Raw genomic sequence first — 24,636 nt, forward strand, 5'->3', positions numbered from 1 at the left:
TATGAAGGAGGAATAAAGACCTTTCCAGACATACAGAAGCTGAGGGAATTTTCTAATACACGACCTGCACTACAAGAAATACTAAAGGAGGCTATTCGACCACCATCAACAGGGACAATTTGTGGCAAACAAAACTCAAAAAGGGGAGAGTAAAGGCCTGAACCGAATATGGGAATGGAGAAAGTAAGCGTGCTGAAGAAAATGGAATACTCTAAATATCAAACTTTCTTTTACATAAACTTAAGGGTAACCACTCAAAATAAATCCAGAATTGAAATATATACTGAAATAAAAGAAGAAACAGAGGGAAACATCATAGAATACCACCACACAGAAATAATAGACAACAACAAAAGGCAAAGAAACAATGGAGACACAGCCTTACCAGAAAACTAAAGATAGAATGACAGGAAATCCTCACATATCAATAATCACCCTAAATGTAAATGGACGGAACTCTCCAATAAAAAGGCACAGAGTAGCAGATTGGATCAAAAACTAAACCCAACCATATGCTGTCTCCAAGAGACACATCTCAGCTACAAGGACAAGCATAGACTCAAAGTGAAAGGGTGGAAATTGACACTCCAAGCAAATGGAACCCAGAGAAAATCAGGAGTAGTCATAATGATATCAGATGAAACAGACTTCAAGGTGAAAAAGATAACAAGAGACAAAGATGGACATTTCATAATGGTGAAGGAGACTGTACAACAAGAAGACATAACAGTCATCAATATTTATGCCCCCAATCAGGGAGCACCGAAATACACCAAGCAACTACTAACAGAACTAAAGGGAGAAATTGACCAAAACACAATTATACTAGGGGACTTAAATACATCATTGACAGCTATGGATAGATCATCCAAACAGAAAATAAATAACGAAATAGTAGCCCTAAATGACACATTAGATGAAATGGACATAATTGACATTTATAGAGCACTTCATCCTAAAACATCAGACTATACATTCTTTTCTAGTGTACATGGAACATTCTCAAGGATAGACCATATATTGGGACATAAAATCAGTCTCAACAAATTTAAGAAGATTGAAATCATACCATGCATATTCTCTGATCACAAGGCTTTGAAATTGGATATCAACTGTAAAAAGAAAGCGGAAAAACACAAATACATGGAGATTAAACAACATACTTTTAAAGAAGGACTGGGTCAAAGAAGAAATTAGAGGAGAGATCAAAAGATACATAGAAACAAATGACAATGAAAATACATCCTACCAAAATTTTTGGGATGCAGCGAAAGCAGTTTTAAGAGGGAAATTTATCTCATTACAGGCCTATCTCAAGAAACAAGAAAACTCCCAAATAAATAACCTCATGTTACACCTTAAAGAACTAGAAAAAGAAGAACAAGTAAAACCCAAGGTCAGCAGAAGAAAGGAAATAACAAAAATTAGAGCAGAACTAAATGAAATAGAGAACAAAAAGACAATAGAAAAAATTAATGTGACAAAGAGCTGGTTCTTTGAAAAGATTAACAAAATTGACAAACCCTTGGCTAGACTTACTAAGATAAAAGAGAGAAGACACTGATTAACAAAATCAGAAACGTAAAAGGGAAGTTATCACGGACACCACAGAAATACAAAGGATCATCCAAGAATACTATGAAGGACTATATGCCACCAAATTCAACAACCTAGAAGAAATGGACAAGTTCTTAGAAACATATAGCCTTCCAAGGCTGAACCATGAAGAACTGGAAAATCTAAACAGACCGATCACCAGTAACTAAATTGAATCAGTCATCCAAAACCTTCCCAAAAGCAAAAGTCCGGGACCAGATGGCTTCACTAGTGAATTCTACCAAACCTTCAAAGAGGATCTAATACCAATTCTGCACAAACTCTTCCAAAAATTGAAGAAGAGACAGTACTCCCTAACTCATTTTATGAGGCCAACATTACCCTGATACCAAAACCTGGTAAGGACAGCACAAAAAAGAAAACTACAGACCAATATCTCTAATGAATACCGATGCAAAAATCCTAAATAAAATTCTAGCAAATCGAATACAACAATGCATTAAAAGATTATTCATCACGACCAAGTGGGGTTCATCCTCGGGCACAAGGATGGTTCAACATACGAATCCATCAATGTGATACATCACATAAACAAAATAAAGGACAAAAATCATATGATTATATCAATTGATGCAGAAAAAGCATTTGACAAGATACAACATCCATTTATGATTAAAACACTTAATAAAATGGGTATAGAAGGAAAATACCTTAACATAATAAAGGCCATATATGACAAGCCCTCTGCTAATCTCATAATTAATGGAGAAAAACTGAAGCCCTTTGCTCTACGTTCAGGAACACGACAGGGATGTCCCCTATCACCTCTGCTTTTCAACATAGTGTTGGAAGTCCTTGCCAGAGCAATCAGGCAAGAGAAAGAAATAAAAGGCATCCAAATTGGGAATGAAGAAGTTAAATTATCACTCTTTGCAGATGACATGATGCTATATATAGAAAACCCTAAAGACTCCACCAAAAAGCTATTAGAAACAATCAACGAATACAGTAAAGTTGCCGGCTACAAAATCAACGCACAAAAGTCCATTGCCTTCCTATATACTAACAATGAAATCTCAGAAAAAGAAATACAAAAAACAATTCCTCTTGCAATTGCAGCAAAAAGAATAAAATACCTATGAATAAACTTAACCAAGGATGTGAAAGACCTATATGCTGAAAACTATAAGACATTTTTGAAAGAAATTGAAGAAGACACAAAGAAATGGAAAGACATTCCGTGCTCATGGATTGGAAGAATCAACATAGTTAAAATGGCCATATTACCCATAGCAATATACAGATTCAATGCAATCCCCATCAAAATCCCAATGGCATATTTTAAAGAAATAGAACAAAAATCATCAGATTTGTTTGGAACCACAAAAGACCCCGAATAGCCAAAGCAATCTTAGGTAAAAAGAACAGTAATGGAGGTATCACACTTCCTGACTTTGGCTTGTACTACAGGGCTACAATAATCAAAACAGCATGGTATTGGCAGAAAAACAGACACATAGACCAATGGAATAGAATTGAGAACCCAGAAATAAAACCACATAAATATGGACAGATAATTTTGACAAAGAAGCTAAAACATACAATGGAGCAAAGACAGCCTCTTCAATAAATGGTGCTGGGAGAATTGGATAGCCACGTGCAAAAGAATGAAACTGGACTGCTATTTGTCACCATGTACCAAAGTTAATTCAAAATGGATCAAAGACTTAAGCATAAGACCTGACACAATAAACTGCATAGAAGAAAACATAGGTACTAAACTTATGGACCTTGGGTTCAAAGAGCATTTTATGAACTTGACTCCAAAGGCAATGGAAGTAAAAGCTAAAATAAACGAATGGGACTATATGAAACTTAAAAGCTTCTGCACAGCAAAAGAAACCATTGACAAAATAAAGAGGCCACCAACTGAATGGGAGAAGATTTTTGCAAACAGTGCCTCCGATAAGGGCTAGTATCCAGAATATACAAGGAACTCATGCAACTCAACAACAAAAAACAAACAACCCAATTGAAAAATGGGCAGAGGACTTGAAGAGACATTTCTCCAAAGAGGACATACAAATGGCAAATAGACATATGAAAAATGCTCAACATCACTAATCATCAGAGAAATGCAAATCAAAACCACAATGAGATATCACCTCACCCCAGTCAGAATGGCTATCATCAACAAGACAAATAATAACAAATGTTGGAGAGGCTGTGGAGAAAAGGAACCCTCATACACTGTTGGTGGGAATGCAGACTGGTGCAGCCGTTATGGAAGGCAGTGTGGAGGTTTCTCAAAGAATTACGAATAGAATTGCCATATGACCCAGCAATCCCTCTTCTGGGTATCTACCCAAAAATCTGAAAACATTTAGAGATAAAGACACGTGTGCTCCAATGTTCATTGCAGCTTTGTTTACTGTGGCCAAGACATGGAAACAACCAAAATGTCCTTCAATAGATGAATGGATAAAGAAGTTGTGGTATATATACACAATGGAATACTATTCGGCAGTAAGAAAAGATGATATAGGAACATTTGTGACAACATGGACGGATCTTGAGAGAGTAATGCTGAGCGAAACAAGTCAGACAGAAAAAGCAGAGAACCATGTGATTTCACTGATATGTGGTATATAAACCAAAAACAACAAAAGAACAAGACAAACAAATGAGAAACAGAAACTCATAGACACAGACAATAGTTTAGTGGTTGCCAGAGGGTAACGGGGGCGGGGGGGGGGGGGTGGGAGATGAGGGTAAGGGGGATCGAATATATGGTGATGGAAGGAGAACTGACTCTGGGTGATGAACACACAATGGGATTTATAGATGATGTAATACAGAATTGTACACCTGAAATCTATGTAATTTTACTAACAATTGTCACCCCAATAAATTTAATTAAAAAAAAAAAAAAAAAAAAGAAGACATAACAGTCATCAATATTTATGCCCCCAATCAGGGAGCACCGAAATACACCAAGCAACTACTAACAGAACTAAAGGGAGAAATTGACCAAAACACAATTATTCTAGGGGACTTAAATACATCATTGACAGCTATGGATAGATCATCCAAACAGAAAATAAATAACGAAATAGTAGCCCTAAATGACACATTAGATGAAATGGACATAATTGACATTTATAGAGCACTTCATCCTAAAACATCAGACTATACATTCTTTTCTAGTGTACATGGAACATTCTCAAGGATAGACCATATATTGGGACATAAAATCAGTCTCAACAAATTTAAGAAGATTGAAATCATACCATGCATATTCTCTGATCACAAGGCTTTGAAATTGGATATCAACTGTAAAAAGAAAGCGGAAAAACACAAATACATGGAGATTAAACAACATACTTTTAAAGAAGGACTGGGTCAAAGAAGAAATTAGAGGAGAGATCAAAAGATACATAGAAACAAATGACAATGAAAATACATCCTACCAAAATTTTTGGGATGCAGCGAAAGCAGTTTTAAGAGGGAAATTTATCTCATTACAGGCCTATCTCAAGAAACAAGAAAACTCCCAAATAAATAACCTCATGTTACACCTTAAAGAACTAGAAAAGAAGAACAAGTAAAACCCAAGGTCAGCAGAAGAAAGGAAATAATAAAAATTAGAGCAGAACTAAATGAAATAGAGAACAAAAAGACAATAGAAAAATTAATGTGACAAAGAGCTGGTTCTTTGAAAAGATTAACAAAATTGACAAACCCTTGGCTAGACTTACTAAGATAAAAGAGAGAAGACACTGATTAACAAAATCAGAAACGTAAAAGGGAAGTTATCACGGACACCACAGAAATACAAAGGATCATCCAAGAATACTATGAAGGACTATATGCCACCAAATTCAACAACCTAGAAGAAATGGACAAGTTCTTAGAAACATATAGCCTTCCAAGGCTGAACCATGAAGAACTGGAAAATCTAAACAGACCGATCACCAGTAACGAAATTGAATCAGTCATCCAAAACCTTCCCAAAAGCAAAAGTCCGGGACCAGATGGCTTCACTAGTGAATTCTACCAAACCTTCAAAGAGGATCTAATACCAATTCTGCACAAACTCTTCCAAAAAATTGAAGAAGAGACAGTACTCCCTAACTCATTTTATGAGGCCAACATTACCCTGATACCAAAACCTGGTAAGGACAGCACAAAAAAAGAAAACTACAGACCAATGTCTCTAATACCGATGCAAAAATCCTAAATAAAATTCTAGCAAATCGAATACAACAATGCATTAAAAAGATTATTCATCACGACCAAGTGGGGTTAATCCCCGGGGCACAAGGATGGTTCAACATACGCAAATCCATCAATGTGATACATCACATAAACAAAATAAAGGACAAAAATCATCAATAATATCAATTGATGCAGAAAAAGCATTTGACAAGATACAACATCCATTTATGATTAAAACACTTAATAAAATGGGTATAGAAGGAAAATACCTTAACATAATAAAGGCCATATATGACAAGCCCTCTGCAAATCTCATAATTAATGGAGAAAAACTGAAGCCCTTTGCTCTACGTTCAGGAACACGACAGGGATGTCCCCTATCACCTCTGCTTTTCAACATAGTGTTGGAAGTCCTTGCCAGAGCAATCAGGCAAGAGAAAGAAATAAAAGGCATCCAAATTGGGAATGAAGAAGTTAAATTATCACTCTTTGCAGATGACATGATGCTATATATAGAAAACCCTAAAGACTCCACCAAAAAGCTATTAGAAACAATCAACGAATACAGTAAAGTTGGTGGCTACAAAATCAACGTACAAAAGTCCATTGCCTTCCTATATACTAACAATGAAATCTCAGAAAAAGAAATACAAAAAACAATTCCTTTTGCAATTGCAGCAAAAAGAATAAAATACCTAGGAATAAACTTAACCAAGGATGTGAAAGACCTATATGCTGAAAACTATAAGACATTTTTGAAAGAAATTGAAGAAGACACAAAGAAATGGAAAGACATTCCGTGCTCATGGATTGGAAGAATCAACATAGTTAAAATGGCCATATTACCCAAAGCAATATACAGATTCAATGCAATCCCCATCAAAATCCCAATGGCATATTTTAAAGAAATAGAACACAAAATCATCAGATTTGTTTGGAACCACAAAAGACCCCGAATAGCCAAAGCAATCTTAAGAAAAAAGAACAATAATGGAGGTATCACACTTCCTGACTTTGGCTTGTACTACAGGGCTACAATAATCAAAACAGCATGGTATTGGCAGAAAAACAGACACATAGACCAATGGAATAGAATTGAGAACCCAGAAATAAAACCACATAAATATGGACAGATAATTTTTGATAAAGAAGCTAAAAACATACAATGGAGCAAAGACAGCCTCTTCAATAAATGGTGCTGGGAGAATTGGATAGCCACGTGCAAAAGAATGAAACTGGACTGCTATTTGTCACCATGTACCAAAGTTAATTCAAAATGGATCAAAGACTTAAGCATAAGACCTGACACAATAAACTGCATAGAAGAAAACATAGGTACTAAACTTATGGACCTTGGGTTCAAAGAGCATTTTATGAACTTGACTCCAAAGGCAATGGAAGTAAAAGCTAAAATAAACGAATGGGACTATATGAAACTTAAAAGCTTCTGCACAGCAAAAGAAACCATTGACAAAATAAAGAGGCCACCAACTGAATGGGAGAAGATTTTTGCAAACAGTGCCTCCGATAAGGGGCTAGTATCCAGAATATACAAGGAACTCATGCAACTCAACAACAAAAAACAAACAACCCAATTGAAAAATGGGCAGAGGACTTGAAGAGACATTTCTCCAAAGAGGACATACAAATGGCAAATAGACATATGAAAAATGCTCAACATCACTAATCATCAGAGAAATGCAAATCAAAACCACAATGAGATATCACCTCACCCCAGTCAGAATGGCTATCATCAACAAGACAAATAGTAACAAATGTTGGAGAGGCTGTGGAGAAAAAGGAACCCTCATACACTGTTGGTGGGAATGCAGACTGGTGCAGCCGTTATGGAAGGCAGTGTGGAGGTTCCTCAAAAATTACGAATAGAATTGCCATATGACCCAGCAATCCCTCTCCTGGGTATCTACCCAAAAATCTGAAAACATTTAGAGATAAAGACACGTGTGCTCCAATGTTCATTGCAGCTTTGTTTACGGTGGCCAAGACATGGAAACAACCAAAATGTCCTTCGATAGATGAATGGATAAAGAAGTTGTGGTATATATACACAATGGAATACTATTCGGTAAGAAAAGATGATATAGGAACATTTGTGACAACATGGATGGATCTTGAGAGTGTAATGCTGACGAAATAAATCAGACAGAAAAAGCAGAGAACCATGTGATTTCACTGATATGTGGTATATAAACCAAAACAACAAAAGAACAAGACAAACAAATGAGAAACAGAAACTCATAGACACAGACAATGGTTTGGTGGTTGCCAGAGGGTAAGGGGGGTGGGGGGTGGGGGGTGGGAGATGAGGGTAAGGGGGATCGAATATATGGTGATGGAAGGAGAACTGACTCTGGGTGATGAACACACAATGGGATTTATAGATGATGTAATACAGAATTGTCCACCTGAAATCTATGTAATTTTACTAACAATTGTCACCCCAATATATTTAATAAAATAAAATTTAAAAAAATAAAATAAAATAAATAAAAAAATAAAAAGGACTTCTAAGCTATGCGTCATTAGCATATGACTTTAATTGCTTCCAAAGACAGTCGATTGTCTCATAACTTCTTGGAATTCTGAATGCATAGCTCTTCTGAATCTTTTTACTTCTGAAATTATATTTATCTTAAGATGTGTCACATGGGCGAAAGTTGTAGCTCTAGTTCAGTAAATGACATCATGATGAAAGGTTAAGAGGAATAGCTCCTGAATTTTTTATCTTAAGATGTGTCACATGGACAAAATTTGTATCTCTAGTTCAATAAATGACACCATGATGAAAGGTTAAGAGAAATAGCTCCTGAATTTTTTTTTTAACTGGTAAAATAGTTTCTGACGGTGTCCTCAGGTAGCAAATGTTTTCCTGGAATATATTCCTTTGTTACCTTCTTACCTTCTCATCCCAACTGTTTTATAATGACAGTTAAAATCCCACCTCCCCTAATTTCAGTGCTAAGGATTTTAATATATTTAGTTGTTAAACAGAACAATATTGAGATTAACTTTTTAACCCTTTTTCTTTAAAACATGCATTCATCCTCTTCAATATTTAGGAGTGGGAAAAACAACATTTCTGCTTCATGATAAAAGCCAAAATCAACACACAAATGCTATGGTTGGATTTGAGTTGTTATTGTTTTCATTTCCCCTGTTTGTTTTTGCAATCAGCACATCAACTGTAAAATTATTTGTTTTCCAGGATAATCTATTTTAACATCTACAAACCCTCCCCAAAATTGTTGTTATTCTTTTACTATAAATTGCCTTGGTGCTGTATAAATAACAATAGTATTCTGAGCTAAGACAAATTTCTGACAACATTAAAGATTACTAACCATAGCTTGTAGATCAACCTGTGGATTCCAGTCTGAATCATATAGTATAACCACATCAGCACTTGCCAAGTTAATTCCAAGACCTCCAGCCCTGGTACTCAGCATAAAGATGAATTTCTTACTATTAGGAGCATTAAAGGCCTCTATTGCTTCCTTTTTATAATTGACACAGGAGATAAAAGAAAAAGAGAAAAAAAATCAAATTATATTACCAGAATCCTTAAGAAAGAAGTATTTTAACATGCATACTCAAAACCCCACTTCATAATATTCTTCCACTTCCAAAAATATTTAAGCATCTATCTATATACTGTACTGCACGAATTGCTGTGGAAAGTATATTATACAAAGTTCCTAATTTTATAAGCTTATATCAATAGAGACAGACTTAGAATAATCATACACAAATTTAACTAAGCAAGTAATAAATCACTGGAATTATTTTAAAGCAATAATAGTGAAAATGTTTTGAGTGAGAGCTGACATAAACCTGGGGGGCAAGATGTCAGGTATCTCAATGTCATACACATTAGTTTAGTAGACCAACCAAGAGAAAATAAAAGTTTAGAAATGAGAAAGTGAGCAACAGGTATCAGGAAAGGTAAGTAGATTTATTTCCATATGGTGAAAAGGGAAAACAGAGAAGTAATGAGGAAAATCAGGAAGGTAACTGAGGGCTATTCAGTAAAGAGTCTTAAAAATTAATGGAACATTAATATGCTTACTATATAAAGAGCTCATACAAATTAATTAGGAGGAAAAAAAACAAAACCTAAGTCCCCAAAAGAAAAATGAGAAGAAAAAAAAAAAAAACACAGACAATATACAGAAGAACAAATACAAATGGCTAATAAACTAAAGAATAATGCTCAATCACTAGTAATCAAATAAATACAAATTAAAACAACATAATACCATTTTTTGAAGATTTAAAAAAATGATAATACTCAATGTTGACGAGGGGGCGGTGAGACGGGCACTCTCATACATTGCTGCTGGGAATATAAATTGGTACAACCTTTTTGGAAAGCAATTTGGCAATATGCATCAAGAGTCTTAAAAATGTTCATACCCTTTGACCCCGTAATTCCACTTCTAGGAATTTATCCTAAGGAAATAATCAGAGATGTGCACAAAGATTTATGTATAAGGACTTCTACTTTAGCATTATTTATAATAGTGATAAATTGGAAACAACCTAAATGATCAACAATAGTGGATAAATTATTTATAGTACATCCATAAGATGAAATATTACACTGAAATTATTTTTACAATGATTTTTTTATATGAAAGTACAATATAATATTGAGTAAAAAGTTATCAGGATACTGAACTTTATATATAGTGTATACAGTATAATTTCAATTAGTTACATATATTATATATACATAAAAAAGGTTGGCCAGGAATACTTTTCTTTATTTTTCAAATTTCTTCAGTAATGAAATATTACTTTCACAATCACAAAATGCAAGACATTATATTTATAATGAATGGAATGGCATGGTCAAAAGTTGCAGGCAGAAAAGGTGACTCCCACTGCCGCAGTGAGTATAGCATGTAGAAAGGGCAGTATAGAAAGCAGCATGGTGTACTGAGAGGCAATTTGGTGTAGAGGAAATAGCAAAAACCTGGGCATGAGTCATAACTCTACCATTTATTACAGACGTGGTTCTGAGCAAGCATTTAACCTCTCTGAGACAGTTTCAAGTAGAGAAAATTCCACCAATACTTTACTGGGCTGCTGGAAGAGTTCAATTGGAATTGTAAGTTACCTAGCTTATAGTAGTTACTTGACAAATGTTAGTCCCTTTCCTTATAAAAGTGAGGAGGCTGATTAAATGAAAGTTACAGGAACTGAGTTAGAGGATGACCAAAGACTTAGCTGAATTTAGCTGTGGCAATTGAAAAAGGGCAAATCTGAGAGCTATTGAGAAAGAACTGTTTATTAACAGCTGGTAAATGATTAAAGTAAGGAATCAAATATGGTCTTCCCCTTCTTATCGGCAATGATGAAATGACTATGTGGGCAACAACATAATGGGAAAGCAGGGCATTTTGAAAAAAAATAATGAACAGCTCTGACTTTACTGTATCTAAAGTCAATATATGGAATTTAAAATCTCTGAAGGGAGAACATTATTTGAAATGTTAAGAAACCAGAAGAATTCGGGCATAATTAGGTAAAGTCTGCATTGTTCATGACCAGAGATCAGTCAGAAATGCAATTTGGCTATCTGAGGTCAGAAGTCACCTACCCTTCTGCCTTAGTATCATCTTCATTCTAGGAAGAAGGGTCATCTTAAATAGTACTATATGGCCAACATTTAACGGGATTTGGAGAAACCTATTCTCAGGAATAAACCAGCAAAAGCTCAATAAAGCTTCAAGATACCACTTCAGAAAGAGTAAAATACTATAGAGCAGGGAAGAGTGTCAGCTTTGAAATGTTCCACATTTGTAAATGTTAACACAACTGTTTCCCCAGAGCGGGTAGAAGGTAAACCCTTAATAAGAAAAGGGCCTGTGTGCCTGCTGTGGACACTATCATATGCTCTAGCCCAGCTTCAATAAGAGGGTGCACAGGGGACAGAGGGCCCACTGCAGTTATGGAAGGAGAGAGCCATGGACTGAGGGTTTTTGTGGCCTAAGAAGGGGCCCTAAAGCTGAGAGGTAAAAAGGCCGGTGTGCAATTTCATGACATGTGGTATATATGCCACTATACAGTTTCAAAACTGCATTCATACCTATTATGTCCAATGGTCCTCACGTTGTCAGGAAAAAAGAAGCCCAGGTATTAGTATTTCCCTTATAATACAGTTAAATATACTAAGGCTCAGAGAATTAAATGGCTTGCATACACTACAAAGTGGTGAAGTTGGTGCTAAAATTCAAGTCTTCTGAAACCAAGTTCAATGCAGTTTCCACTATACCATGAAATCACAATCTTTGCCCAGAGCATGAGTACAGACTTAAAACAGAGGCCAAAGACAGAGTCCTGAAGGATTACAGAAAAGAGAAGATAAATTAGCAAAGCCCTCCCCAAAAATGTGCTTTAAAGGGTTTAAAATACATTAGACCCATGACATTCATGAGGAATAATCTAAAGATCATTAAGAATTTCCAAATCTGGGAAAGACAGATACTAGGTAGGCTTCCTCACTAGCTAAGTGACTCATTTCTGCATACCAAACTTTTAGTATTCCAAGATCCAAATGTATGATCAGAGCACCTATACCTATGTTGTCCCATTCCAGTTTTACAAAGTCTCTGTAAGACTGAGATTACTCCCTTTACAAATTACTATGTTTCATGATTCTTTAGGGTTGCTTATAAACTGGAAAAATCTGAACTGTTAAACTCCACGAATGGTGAGGGTCTACTGTAGGAAGAAAATCAAGAAAAGAAAAATACATCAAATCAGAGGTCAAAGAGCTAGCTGAGAAACAGTAATCAAAACATCAGAGACAGTAGTCATTAGAGGAGGTAAGGATGTAATGGTGTATTATCATTTATGTAAGTGAGAATGTCTTTGAAAATCTTCAACAGACTGATTGATGAAGAGTCAGTGTAATGGAAGCCAGATTGAAGATCTGAGAGAGAGGTGGTAGTGAGAAATTCAATGCACCTAGCTAAAGAAAAGGCCAAAGTTCAAAACTACCTAATGATGAAAACATGGCTTAATTGAACTCTGATTTTTGAAGTCCGATTTTCTTTTGTCTTCCTTACCTCTCTTTCTTCATGTGGGGTTTGTCCATCTAGTCGACAATACTCATAACCACGCCACATACAATAATCTTCCAAAATGTCCAGCAAGCGAGTCATCTGGCTAAAAATGAGAACCCTTGAACCTAAAACATTTCATGAAAAAAAAAGAAAAAAAAAGGTATTCAACTTGTATAAAACGAACTTGGAAGTTACAAAAATTAAAAGGTTATATGCAATATAAACATACAGCACATGAACACTCCAGTAAACACATACACTTTCAATGGATGCTATACAGAATTATGCATTTGTTGAGTTTTGTATTTTTAAGGCTTTTACAACCCTCCACAAATACTGAGACAATTTAAAATCTGCTTTTACTCTGTCCTGAGGACGAGCGATGGGTCCATACCATCTTTCATTGGGCTACTGCAACAGTCTCCCAACTTGTCTACTGTTTCTAGTCCATCACACTTAGTAGATTCCCCCATACTGCTTCCAAGGTTCTCTTCCTAACATACAAATCTGGTTGTGTCACTTTCCACAGCCAAGTCTTCAATGACCCACCAAACCCACCCCACTCCACCTTTAAAAATAGCCCAAACTCCTTAAAGCTTGGTTTAAAAGGCTTTTGTAATTTGGCCCCATCCATCTTCCCAGATTCATCACTACCAACCACTCTACCCCAAAATACCATTAAGTTCTGCATTCCTTTCCTTCGACACCTGTTTCACTGCCCTGGAAAGCCCTTCCCCTCCTTTTTCCCATGGTTTACTCACACACATTCTCCAGTGCTCACCTCAAATGTCATCTCTGTAACCACTTCCCCAACTCCCAATTTCTCAACATTTCATAGCACTTATCACAATGAATTGCAACTATTCCTCCTCACTACACTGTGGGCTTCTCGAAGGCAAAAAAAAAAAAAAAAAAAAAAAAAATTGTTGTCTTATGTATCTTTATATACCCAGCCCAAAGAACAAATCCTGGCAAACAGTAAGTGTTCAACAATGTTTGCTGAATGAATTATTATGCAAAATGTTATTCATATGCAAGTCATTAATATTAAGTTATTTAATGTTAATTGGAAGATTTTTAACTCACCCTGTTCTTTGAGTTTGGCCAACAGTTTATCAAGAACTACCATTTTACCACTGTTGTTGACAATATGCTCATCAGTGGTATAAGGTGGACCAGGTTCAGCACCATCAAACAGGTAAGGATGATTACAACACTTTCGAAGCTGCATGAGAATGTTTAAGAGTCGCATCTTGTCCATCTTGCCAGCAGAGTTTAAAACATCAATATCTTTCATTAGGATTTTTGTATACCTGAAATTTATTAAAATATAATTAAACATCGATTATTAGAAAAATTTAATGCCATCAAAAATGTCCCTTTGGTGATCAGCTTAGATTCTCATTTAAAGATAAACAACAAGATTTGATTTGAGAGTAAATCTGATCAGCAATACCAAGAAACTAGTGAAGATTTGAACATTTTAACTTGTATGTTGCCTATAAACCTATTTCCTCCTGTTTTTATCCATTACTAAAAATTGCTATCAGCTGATAACTACTCAGGATAATTATATCTGATAATTATTCAATAACTACAATGTTTGCTGAAAGTTGGCATCCAACCTTTACGCATTTGAGCTAAAAACAATCCCAGTTTTTTTATACCTGTCTTCCTAGGTCATTGTTTTTTTCTGATTCTATAAACAGTTTTCATTATCCTTTCTAAACCTTCATCCAGAGAAAAATATACCTACATATCCACCTGAACAGTAAGAGTATTTAATTATAATAAGAGCCAACCTGTACTGAGTGTAAGTGCCAGGTATCATGTCAAGGGCTTTATATGAATCATCTTGATAAATTTTCACAAAAACTTTGAGAGGTGTATTAGTATCACCCCCATTATACAGATGGGAATTCAGGCAGCTAAGAGAAGTGAAACAACTTACTCGGGGCCACAGAAAGGGACAAATACAGGGTTTGATCTTACGTCTGAGTCCAGAAAAATATACTCTTCACCAGTACCCTATACTGGTTTCAATAGTAGAGCAGCCATTATAAATTATAAGTGACCTAATTTTATTTATATAAGGAACATTTTGCTTCTCTTAACAGCACTATTTGTTTTTTGTCTTTCTGACTGGTTATTTCACTTAGCATAACATCCACAATGTTCACCCATGTTGTTGCAAATGACAGGATTTCCTCGTTTATTTATTTTTTTGACTGAATAATAGAATACGTAGTTTCCTTCTTTCTTTTTTTTTCATCAGTTTCAGGTATACAAAGCAACGTAATAGTTTGACATTTAAACCCTCCACAAAGTGATAACCCAGCCCCCAAGCTATTACCCCTCTGACATCTTATATAGTTGTTACAATACCATCGACTATCTTCCCTATGTTGTATTCCACATCCCATGACTATAAATACCTATATGTGTAGTTACAGTTGACATTCAGTATTATTCTACTTCAGCTTTTCAGGTGTATAGTGCAGATTGGTCAGGCCATCTACACAGTCTACAATGTGTTCCCCTGATTAAGTCCAGTGCCCATCTGGCACCTTACATGAGCTTTACAACATTGTTGATTATATTCCCCATACTGTATTAACTACCAATATGTATTTCTTAATGCCTTCATCTTTTTCACCCTACCCCCAATCCCATTCCCATCTATCACCCTGATAGATCTAGTGCATATCTGGCACCATACCTAGTTATTACAATATTGTTGACTATATTCCTTATGCTATACCCTACATCCCCATGACTACTGTATAACAATGAATTTATACTTCTTAATCCCTTCTCCTTTCACCCATCCTTTACCATCCTCCCATCTTAAAAGAAGTCTCTCTAAGATTCCTTGTAATACTGGTTTGGTGGTGATGAACTCCTTCAGCTTTTTCTTGTCTGGGAAGCTCCTTATCTGCCCTTCAATTCTAAATGACAGTCTTGCTGGGCAGAGCAATATTGGTTGTATGTCGTTGCTTTTCATCACTTGGAATATTTCCTGCCACTCCCTTCTCGCCTGCAAAGTTTCTGTTGAGAAATCAGCTGACTGTCTTATGGTGGCTTCCTTGTAGGTAACTAATTGTTTTTATTTTGCTGCTTTGAAGATTCTTTGTATTTGACCTTTGGGATTTTAATTATGACGTGCCTTGGTGTTGGCCTCTTTGGGTTCATCTTGTTTGGGATTCTATGTGCTTCCTGGGCTTGGATGTCTATTTCCTTCATCAGATTAGGGAAGTTTTCTGTCATTATTTCTTCAAATAGGTTTTCAATTCTCTTCTCCTTCTGGTACCTCTATAATGCAAATGTTGGTATGCTTGATATTATCCCGGAGGCCCCTTAAATTCTCCTCAATTTTTTGTGTTTTTTTTTGGCTGTTCTGGTTGGGTGTTTTCTGCTACCTTATCTTCTACATCGCTGGTTGGATCCTCTGCTTCATCCAATCTACTGCTGATTCCCTGTCATATATTCTTCGTTTCCATTATTGTATCCTTTATTTCTGACAGGTTTCCATCTCCATTTTTATTCCTCCTAGCTCTCTGTTGAAGTTCTCCCTGAGATCACTGAGCATTCTTATAACCAGTGTTTGGAACTCTGCATCTGATAGATTGCTTATCTCCATTTCGCTTAGTTATTTTACTAGAACTTTGTTCTGTTTTTTATTTGGGACATGTTTCTCCCCATTTTGGCTGTCCCCCACCCCCGTGTTTGTTTCTATGTATTAAGTCGGGCTGCTGTGTCTTCCGGTCTTAGTAGAATGGCCTTATGTAGTAGGAGTGCTGTGGGGTTCGGTGGCAGTCTTTCTGGTCACCCGAGCCATGCACTCGTTGCGTCCCTTGTGTGGGTTGTATGTGCCCTCCTCTTGTAGTTGAGCCTTGGTTGATAACTGCACATAGATGTGAGGGACTGACCCTTGGGCTCACTGGTTGTGAGGACTGGCCTGGACTATAGTGGAAGAGTTGTTGTGCAGGGGCTGATCCTACAGAGCAGGATCTGCCTCAGTAGGACTCTTGTGCCTGCCCAATCCACCCCTTGGCTATGTCATACTTGGAGGTGGCTGAGTGATGCTCCAGCTCTTTTTGAAGCTGGCCCCAGGACCACCTTGTAGGGGATCCGCTTTCGGTCTACGTCAGCCACAGCCCGTGTCCCACACGGGGCCACCCAGCGGGAGCCAGAAAGAAATATGCAAATCACTGCCACCTGAGCTGTGCCTTGAAGTGCCTTGAGAGGCCAAACCACGAACCAAGGCCAGCTGCCACTAGTGCCAACTTAGAGCTGCTCAGCCAGAGGTACAGGACATGCTCAAGCCAGATGCTGCTTATTTGGGTTCCACAAAAGCCTGCAGGTAGTGTGCATGAAAAAGCCACTGAAAACAGCCCTGTTGTGCCTGAAAATTGGGTGGGGCCACGTCTCATATCGCCAGGGTATGGTGAACTAATGGCGGAGACTCAGAAATGGTGGCCGCCTATGTTGGCATGCCGGGAATGGGGAGGGCTCAACAAAGAAACAATGGCCTCTGCCAGTCCCTCCGTCCAGAAGAAAGCAACCTGTCCAGACCCCATCCTCAGCCAGACAACTCAATTCCCAACCATTTGTCCCTGCCGCCTTTCCAACTGCTGCCCCAGTGCTGGAGCTCAGAGAGAGTGATTCCATTGGTGGGTAAGTCCGCACATGGTCCCTTTAAGAGGAGCGCCTGGGAGTGTAGCTGCATTCAGTCTCACTCAGTCACAATCTCCGCTGGTTTTCACAATCAGAAATGATGGGAACTTCTCTTCCCGGCACTGGAACCCTGGGCTGGGGTGCGGCTGGGATTTCTCACTCCTCTAGGGACCCCCACAGCCAAAATAGACCTCCCGATATTTAATGGTCACACGCGGTTATGGGACCAGCCCATTCCACATCTCTGACCCTCCTACCAGTCTGGAGATGGCTGCTTCTGCATGTCCTTAATTGAAGGGCTTCAGTTCAACTTGATTTTATGCATTTCTCAATAACGGTTGTTTGGTAGATTAGTTGTAATTTTAATGTGGTTGTGAGAGAAGGTAAACACAGTGTTTACGTACTGCGCCACCTTGGTTGTCTTCTCAGAACATCAACAGCATTATTAGTAATATGTCTAATTTACAATTCCTTGTGACTCCGCTTGTCACTTTCCTGCTTTGCTTGTATTTATCAAACCATTCCAGCTTCTATTTTTGTAATATCCACAATCACTGATATTTTCAACCATCTTATTACTGATTATTATTATGGTCATTACTGTTTTCACTGATGGAAAAACAACAAAAATTAGCAAATGTACCAGTAACATTATCCCCCTTTAACCCTGACATCATCCTCATAAGCTGCGTATTATTATCCCCATTTTATAGAGGGAAAACTGAGGTTATGTAACTTTCCCAAGCTAAATAGCTATTAAGAGGCAAAGTATGCACGTTCAAACAGGTCTATAGACTCCAAGGCTGGTGCTCTTTCCCAAAGATTAAATAAAATACTCATCAATTTTCTACTGAAATATTTGAACTACTTAACTTGCCATTTAAACATAAAATGTAATTTCTGAACTAAAGGCATAATTGAACCACTACAAAGCTAATTTTTAATAAATCCTTATACATACATAAATTCTAATGGAAAAAAATAGCTCACCATTCTCGCTGCATTTTACTGAGTCCCAAGTAAATCTTTATCTCCTTTTTAGGAGGCAGGCTCTTCTCTACATCAGTTTTTATACGACGTAACAAAAATGGTTTTAAAACCTAAAAAGTGACAATTTTTATAAAAGTTTATAAAGTATCTAATATATAAACCTAAATTAGACATCAATAATGTGATGGCATAAAATATATTAAAAATTAAGACACCAAGATTATTGACTATTGAATAAGTGCAAAAGAGCCTTTTTAAAAATATGCTGTAATATAAGATTTTTAAAAGTTAGAAGAAATCTGAAGTCAGAGTATGGATGAGAGAGAGTCTCTAAACGTGAAATAAAATTCAGCCATTTCAAAATGGTTAAATATATGAATAAGGAGAAAATGTTTCAATGTTAAGGACGATACGAATGAATACAGAAAAAAGATGAAATAAGACTGTATACCTGCAAGACAGATTCTATCATAAGAAAATAATAGTGCTACCATCTACAGAGTACCTGCAATGTGCCAGACACTACACCATGAACTTTAAATATCAAGTATTGAATCCTTACAATAAATATTTGAGGGAAATGTGATTATTCCAATTTTAACAACATCTCCAAAGTCACTTTGCTAGTAAGCGGCAGAAGCAGAATTCAAACCCAGGTCAAGCTGATTCTACAATCAGCTCAGTCCCTGATTAGCAGTCGTAAGCTGGTCAAATTCCTTTCTGACATTGTTTCCTCAGCCATTCATCCAAAAATATATATTTGTGGTAAACGTATATACCAAGCATTTTTAAATGGGGATGACACCTATTTCTAAGGCTATGACAATTTCTGGTAGTGCATTATAGACTTTAACCACAGGACACATTGGGAATCTGAGATATTATTATTAGATATGTATGGGATGTAAGGAAAAGGAAGACGTAAAAGCAGACTTCTAGTTTATAGTTTGGGCCTGTTAAATTTATCTAAGAGAGATTATTAAGAGTTTAAACTGCCTGTGAGATATTTAGGCAGAAGACTCAGAAGGCTATGGAAGTCTAGAGCTTAGGACGGCGATATAGAGAGACAGATTTACGAGTTTTAAGTATATAGGTGATAGCTGAGACTATGGGACTAAATGCCCAGGGAAAGCATGTATGAAAAAGAAAGTCAAAGGCAAAGCCCTACAAAACACTGAACTTTCAACGACACACCAAGAAAGAAAAGCCCATAAAGGGGAATAATAGGAGCAGCCATAGAGGTTAAGAGAGGCTGTAGTAGAGTATACGCCATTCCATACCTCAATGTAGTAGGCCATTCCATACCCCAGAAACCAAGCAGGAGAAAGTTTCGAGCAGGAGCATTTAGCAGTGCTAAATAGTACAGAGAAGCCAAGATATTGATCAAAAGCTGTACCCTGAATACAGAAGGCAACTGGAAAATCATTGAAAACTTGTGAGATAACTTTAAGTTGTACGGAATGGACAGAAACCGGTGGTCAATGGATCTAGGAGTAAAGAGAATCCACTAGAGACAGAATAACCAGCCCCCAGAGCTGACCAGGTTCCTGATATCTGAAGCCCCACTGTACTACAACTTGTGTGACTAGATTCTTGGAAGATTTGTCTTCTACTCCTCTTCTGCATTCTTACAATAAATTCCCCATTACTTAAGATAATTTATTTCCTGACTTGTTCTGTTTAACTCTGAACAAATATTAACAGCATGATGACAGTTGGGGATTCAAGTCAATAAATGTTTAATGAGCTGTTACTCTGGACCAGGCACACAGGGCATAATGTGGTGGAAAACAGACAAGGTTTCCGCCACATGAAGCTTATATTTTGCTAGGGTATGGGGAGAGAGGTAGAGGCAGACAATACATTTTTTTTATTTTTTTATTTGTAAAAAAGTCTTGAGATTCTCATTAAAAATAGCAGACAGAAAAATAGCAGACATGCATCTATAGCCACTTCCTCACAAAACCCACTAAGACATTTTTTTCAGTTTTGAGGTATACATAAAAAATGAGTGAATAGATTAGGTAATAGGGATGGAGAGGATAAACTACTCTTTCAAGAAGCTTAGCTATCAAGGGGAAATAAAACAGAATCACAGCTAGAGAGGGACACATTACTCAGAGGGTGCTGCTTTGTATGTGTGAGAGCGGTTGGATATGGATGTAGGTTTGGATTTAGTAAGGGAGATAACTGAGCATGTTTACATGTTGAGGGAAACAAACCAACATGGGAAGACAGAAGTAGAAAATTCAGTCAATTAAAAGGATCAATCATGGGGAAAGGTCTATAAGGAAACAGGAAGAGATGAGATCCTTGGTTCACATTGGAAAAATTAGTCATTGTCCATAGAAAGAATACTTCTTCCACTCAGACAGAAGTTAACACACATGCAGATACCCTTTGAAGATGGATATCCTTGAAGGAGTCCCAACCCTACTGACTTCTATTTTCTCTTTGAGAGAGGAATAATGTTACTTGCTGAGAAAGGAGGGAACAGAATACCTGGTATGGAAGTCTTGGGGAGACTAGAAAAGGTATCAAATAGCTATTATAGAAAATGGGGGAAAATGCTGTAGAAGGCCATGCTGAAGGGACAGTAGCACCATCAAATCCGAGCTTACGTTAGGGAACATGAAATCACAGTAGTTCCACCCTGTACAGCTGTATAATCTTCTTTATCAGCATTGAGCAGCCCCGTACAGAGCAGGTCACTCTGCTAGTAAGTTGTAGAAACAGAATCCCAACCCAGAGAACAGAGACAGTTACATTATTACAGTGTAGGGCTTTCAGGACAGAAATGGCAGGTCGAGAGCAAGGAAGTTTGGGAGTATTGGCCAAAAAGTGGTTCAAGTGATAGAAAATGGGCTCATTGCTGGGTACAGAAAAAACTAACAACAGAAATAGATTGATGGATGGGGAGAGAAAGCAGGGGTCCAGCGACTGGAGGTCTCCATAAAGTAACAGAATAACTACAAAAGTAACATGAAGTAAATAGAAGTTATCAAAGAATGGAAAATTGGTGTTCAATGAACGTGAGGAAGTCATACCTTATGATAAGTAGATGACAGACAAGAGAACTGGTGGAGGGTGGACCTGTGAGTTAACTTGAGTCTCAAAGGAAGAGTTCTGTACATGACAGTGGGGAAGCAGTGGCTTAGATTGGCACTGGGGAACTAGGAGAATACTGATGCGAATTTGAGGACGTGTGGGGTGTGGGAGCATGAACAGCCTCTACTATAGACTACCACATTATCCATGGGGGGGAGAGCCAAAGCTAAAAAGCTATTCCACAGAGAGGCTAAGGATATAATGCAGTTTGTTTCCCAAAGAGGCTGTCAGAAAGACTAAGGGAGAAGCAGTGAGACTGAGCCAAGAGGCAAACCCACAAGTTCAAACAGATTCTATGGCAGTTTTTTTTCTTGTCTTGGTTATATGTATTTAACGACTAAATTTTCTTATCTGCTATTACTTACTGCGTGAAGTCTTTCCACCAGTTTTTGATCACCAAGACAATTTTTAGTGTCAAACCAAGAATCAAAGTCCTGTGGGGGTGAAAATTCTGTAGTAAGTGCAGTTTTGTGTGTGTGTGTGGTTTTTTTTTTAAAAAAAAAAACCTCAATATTCTATAAATTCTTATATAACTAATATAGCAATAATTCATTTTAAATGCACTTGCAAAAATACGTTAACTGTGATGGCCAATATTTACTTCTGAAAATATATAAAATACCGGAGCAGTTAACAAAATTTGAACCCCATTATACAGGACTCCATCAGCAGTTTTTCCTTAAAACACTTTTATTAGGTTTCCCCATACCATAGTAGCATTATATCCAGTAGGAGGAATAATATAGAATCAAAGACAAAATACTAATGAAAATGTTAATTAAAAAAATCAAAAGATAAGGTATACAAACAAGTGGATAGCTGAACTTAGTACTTTTTATTATCAATTAATATCAGTAATGAGGAAAATCAAGCTCCAAAGTCCTTAAATCATTCAATTCACAACCTTGTGTTAATGATAAAATCAATATACAACATACATTTACAAAATATGTTCTTTTCAAACCACACATTATGAGCTCCTTAATAGTCACCAAATGTTAATGCCTACAACAATCAAAGACCATTTTAAAGACTCCACCTGCCAAATCAGGATGCAAAAAGCCCTTCCAACTTAATTAAAAGAAAATTGTCAATGTATGAGGTCTGACAATTAAGTTCGTGAATTTGTTGCAACGATGTGGCTAATCTATTTTTTATATCAGAGGGATTATTTATTATGAATTTGTACCAACTGGACAAACAGTTAACCAAGTTTACTATCTGGAAGTGCTGAAAAGGCTGTGTGAGAAAGTTAGACAACCTGAACTTTTCACCAACAATTCATGGCTCTTGCATCACGACAATGCACCAGCTCACAAGGCATGGGCTGTGAGGGAGTTTTTAGCCAGTAGACAAATATCTTTATTGGAACACCCTCCCTACTTACCTGATCTGGCCCCCAATGACTTCTTTCTTTACCAAACATAACGTAAATATTGAAAGGAAGACATTGTGATGACATTCAGGACATCAGGGATAATACGATGATAGCTCTGATGGCCATTCCAGAAAAAAGAGTTCCAAAATTGCTTTGAAGGGTGGACTAGGCACTGGCATCAGTGCATAGCTTCCCCAGGGGAGTACTTCGAAGGTGACCATAGTGATAGTCAGCAGTGAGGTATATAGCACTTTTTCAAGGATGATTCTTGAACTTAATGGTCAGACCTCATACTACTCTGAACTCAGCCTATCTCATAAGTTCTAGCAGTGTGATATAGGCAAAGTTTAACAGGCAGGATGATCTCAAAGAAAGAAAACATGATTTCTCTAAATAGCCCCATATGAAAAAATTTGTACTTAAGAGCTCTTTTCTGAGAAAACCAAAACACACAGATAAGAAATTAAAAATGAAAAAGAACTATAAATTTCAATCTACATTCTATACTTTGAAAAAATATGTCAACATAGAAAAATTATACTTAAAATGTATGACTTAAACTTACATCTGCAGAATTAAAGACATCAGGCAATAAAAAGTTGAGTAATGCCCAGAGTTCATGCAGGTTATTCTGCAAAGGTGTTCCAGTAAGGAGCAAGCGGTTAGTTGACTTGAATTCACGAACAATCTCTGAAAGCTAGAAAAATAATAGTTATTTTAACATTGTTTTATTTATTAGAATACTCAACATTCAGTTCTTTATCCAACCAAAACATTTTTTGAATAAAACAAAACTTGAAAATTAATTTTCTATGGAAAAATATCCTAGTTCAGGTGACCTTGCCACAGTAAAGCACAACTGAACAATATATTCTAGACATTTCTACACTTACAAGAATGCAGATCATAGTCATACCTGAGACCCTTCCCCCACTTCAAAAAAAAATGTTTTTTTTCCATTTTGGGTCCACAGAAACAGTCAGAGCTCCATGGAATTCACTCTAGTCACTTTACCCAATAATATCTCCTTCACCCTGTCAATTATGTTCATATACATACTTAGCCAAGTTCTAACTTGGCCTGGCCACAATTTTTAAGCACCAGAGTTAAGCCCATTTTCCCTGATAACTTACAATTTTCTGAATATACTACCACAAAAATGAAAGCACACAAGGTATAAAAGAACAGTAATCTAATCAATAAAAATGCACATTTTTATAATTCTCTTAAATAAACAATTATTCTCTAACATGCGTCCTTCTTATCAGGTATTAGTTCCAATTTGAAATTAGTATGATCCACCTGGTGGTTTTGCTCCAGTTCTGTCCCTGTTTCTCCCAAAGTAGCCCAGTGATCCAAAGAGAGGTTCATCATAATAATTGATGCTTTTCCTACTGTTGATGGAGTTGAATGGCAAGAAATATTGATATTTTTCAATGTTAACACCACACTCTAATTCACACAAGTCAGATAATTCCAGGAAATGAATTTTTCTAATCCATATGAATACACATCAGGTAGCTTCTCAATAAAAAATAAATGCAAATGACATTTGCACTCCAAATATTACCAAAACATTAAAATACTGTAGTATAACAGAATTAGGCTATAACAGGT

At 36.7% G+C, this 24,636-nt stretch overlaps 1 protein-coding gene across 8 annotated transcripts in view; it reads right to left on the minus strand.

Moving 5' to 3' along the window:
* The window catches only part of SMARCA1 (SNF2 related chromatin remodeling ATPase 1), a 127,132-nt gene that overhangs the window by 88,204 nt on the left and 14,292 nt on the right, over nucleotides 1-24,636 (minus strand). For 4 of the 8 annotated variants that reach the window (XM_019719814.2, XM_019719817.2, XM_019719818.2 and 1 more), the window contains exons 8-14: nucleotides 23,585-23,716; nucleotides 22,007-22,075; nucleotides 18,534-18,643; nucleotides 13,953-14,179; nucleotides 12,870-12,991; nucleotides 10,210-10,245; nucleotides 9,138-9,290 (exon numbers count right to left, since the gene is read on the minus strand). In XM_019719814.2, coding sequence (XP_019575373.2) covers nucleotides 9,138-9,290; nucleotides 10,210-10,245; nucleotides 12,870-12,991; nucleotides 13,953-14,179; nucleotides 18,534-18,643; nucleotides 22,007-22,075; nucleotides 23,585-23,716 — 849 coding nt within the window. The remainder of the gene's footprint in view (nucleotides 1-9,137; nucleotides 9,291-10,209; nucleotides 10,246-12,869; nucleotides 12,992-13,952; nucleotides 14,180-18,533; nucleotides 18,644-22,006; nucleotides 22,076-23,584; nucleotides 23,717-24,636) is intronic. The other 4 variants (XM_019719815.2, XM_074323497.1, XM_074323496.1 and 1 more) reach the window with 3 other exon arrangements.

Source organism: Rhinolophus sinicus, chromosome X (assembly GCF_036562045.2).
Source record: "Rhinolophus sinicus isolate RSC01 chromosome X, ASM3656204v1, whole genome shotgun sequence".
Lineage (NCBI taxonomy): Eukaryota > Metazoa > Chordata > Mammalia > Chiroptera > Rhinolophidae > Rhinolophus > Rhinolophus sinicus.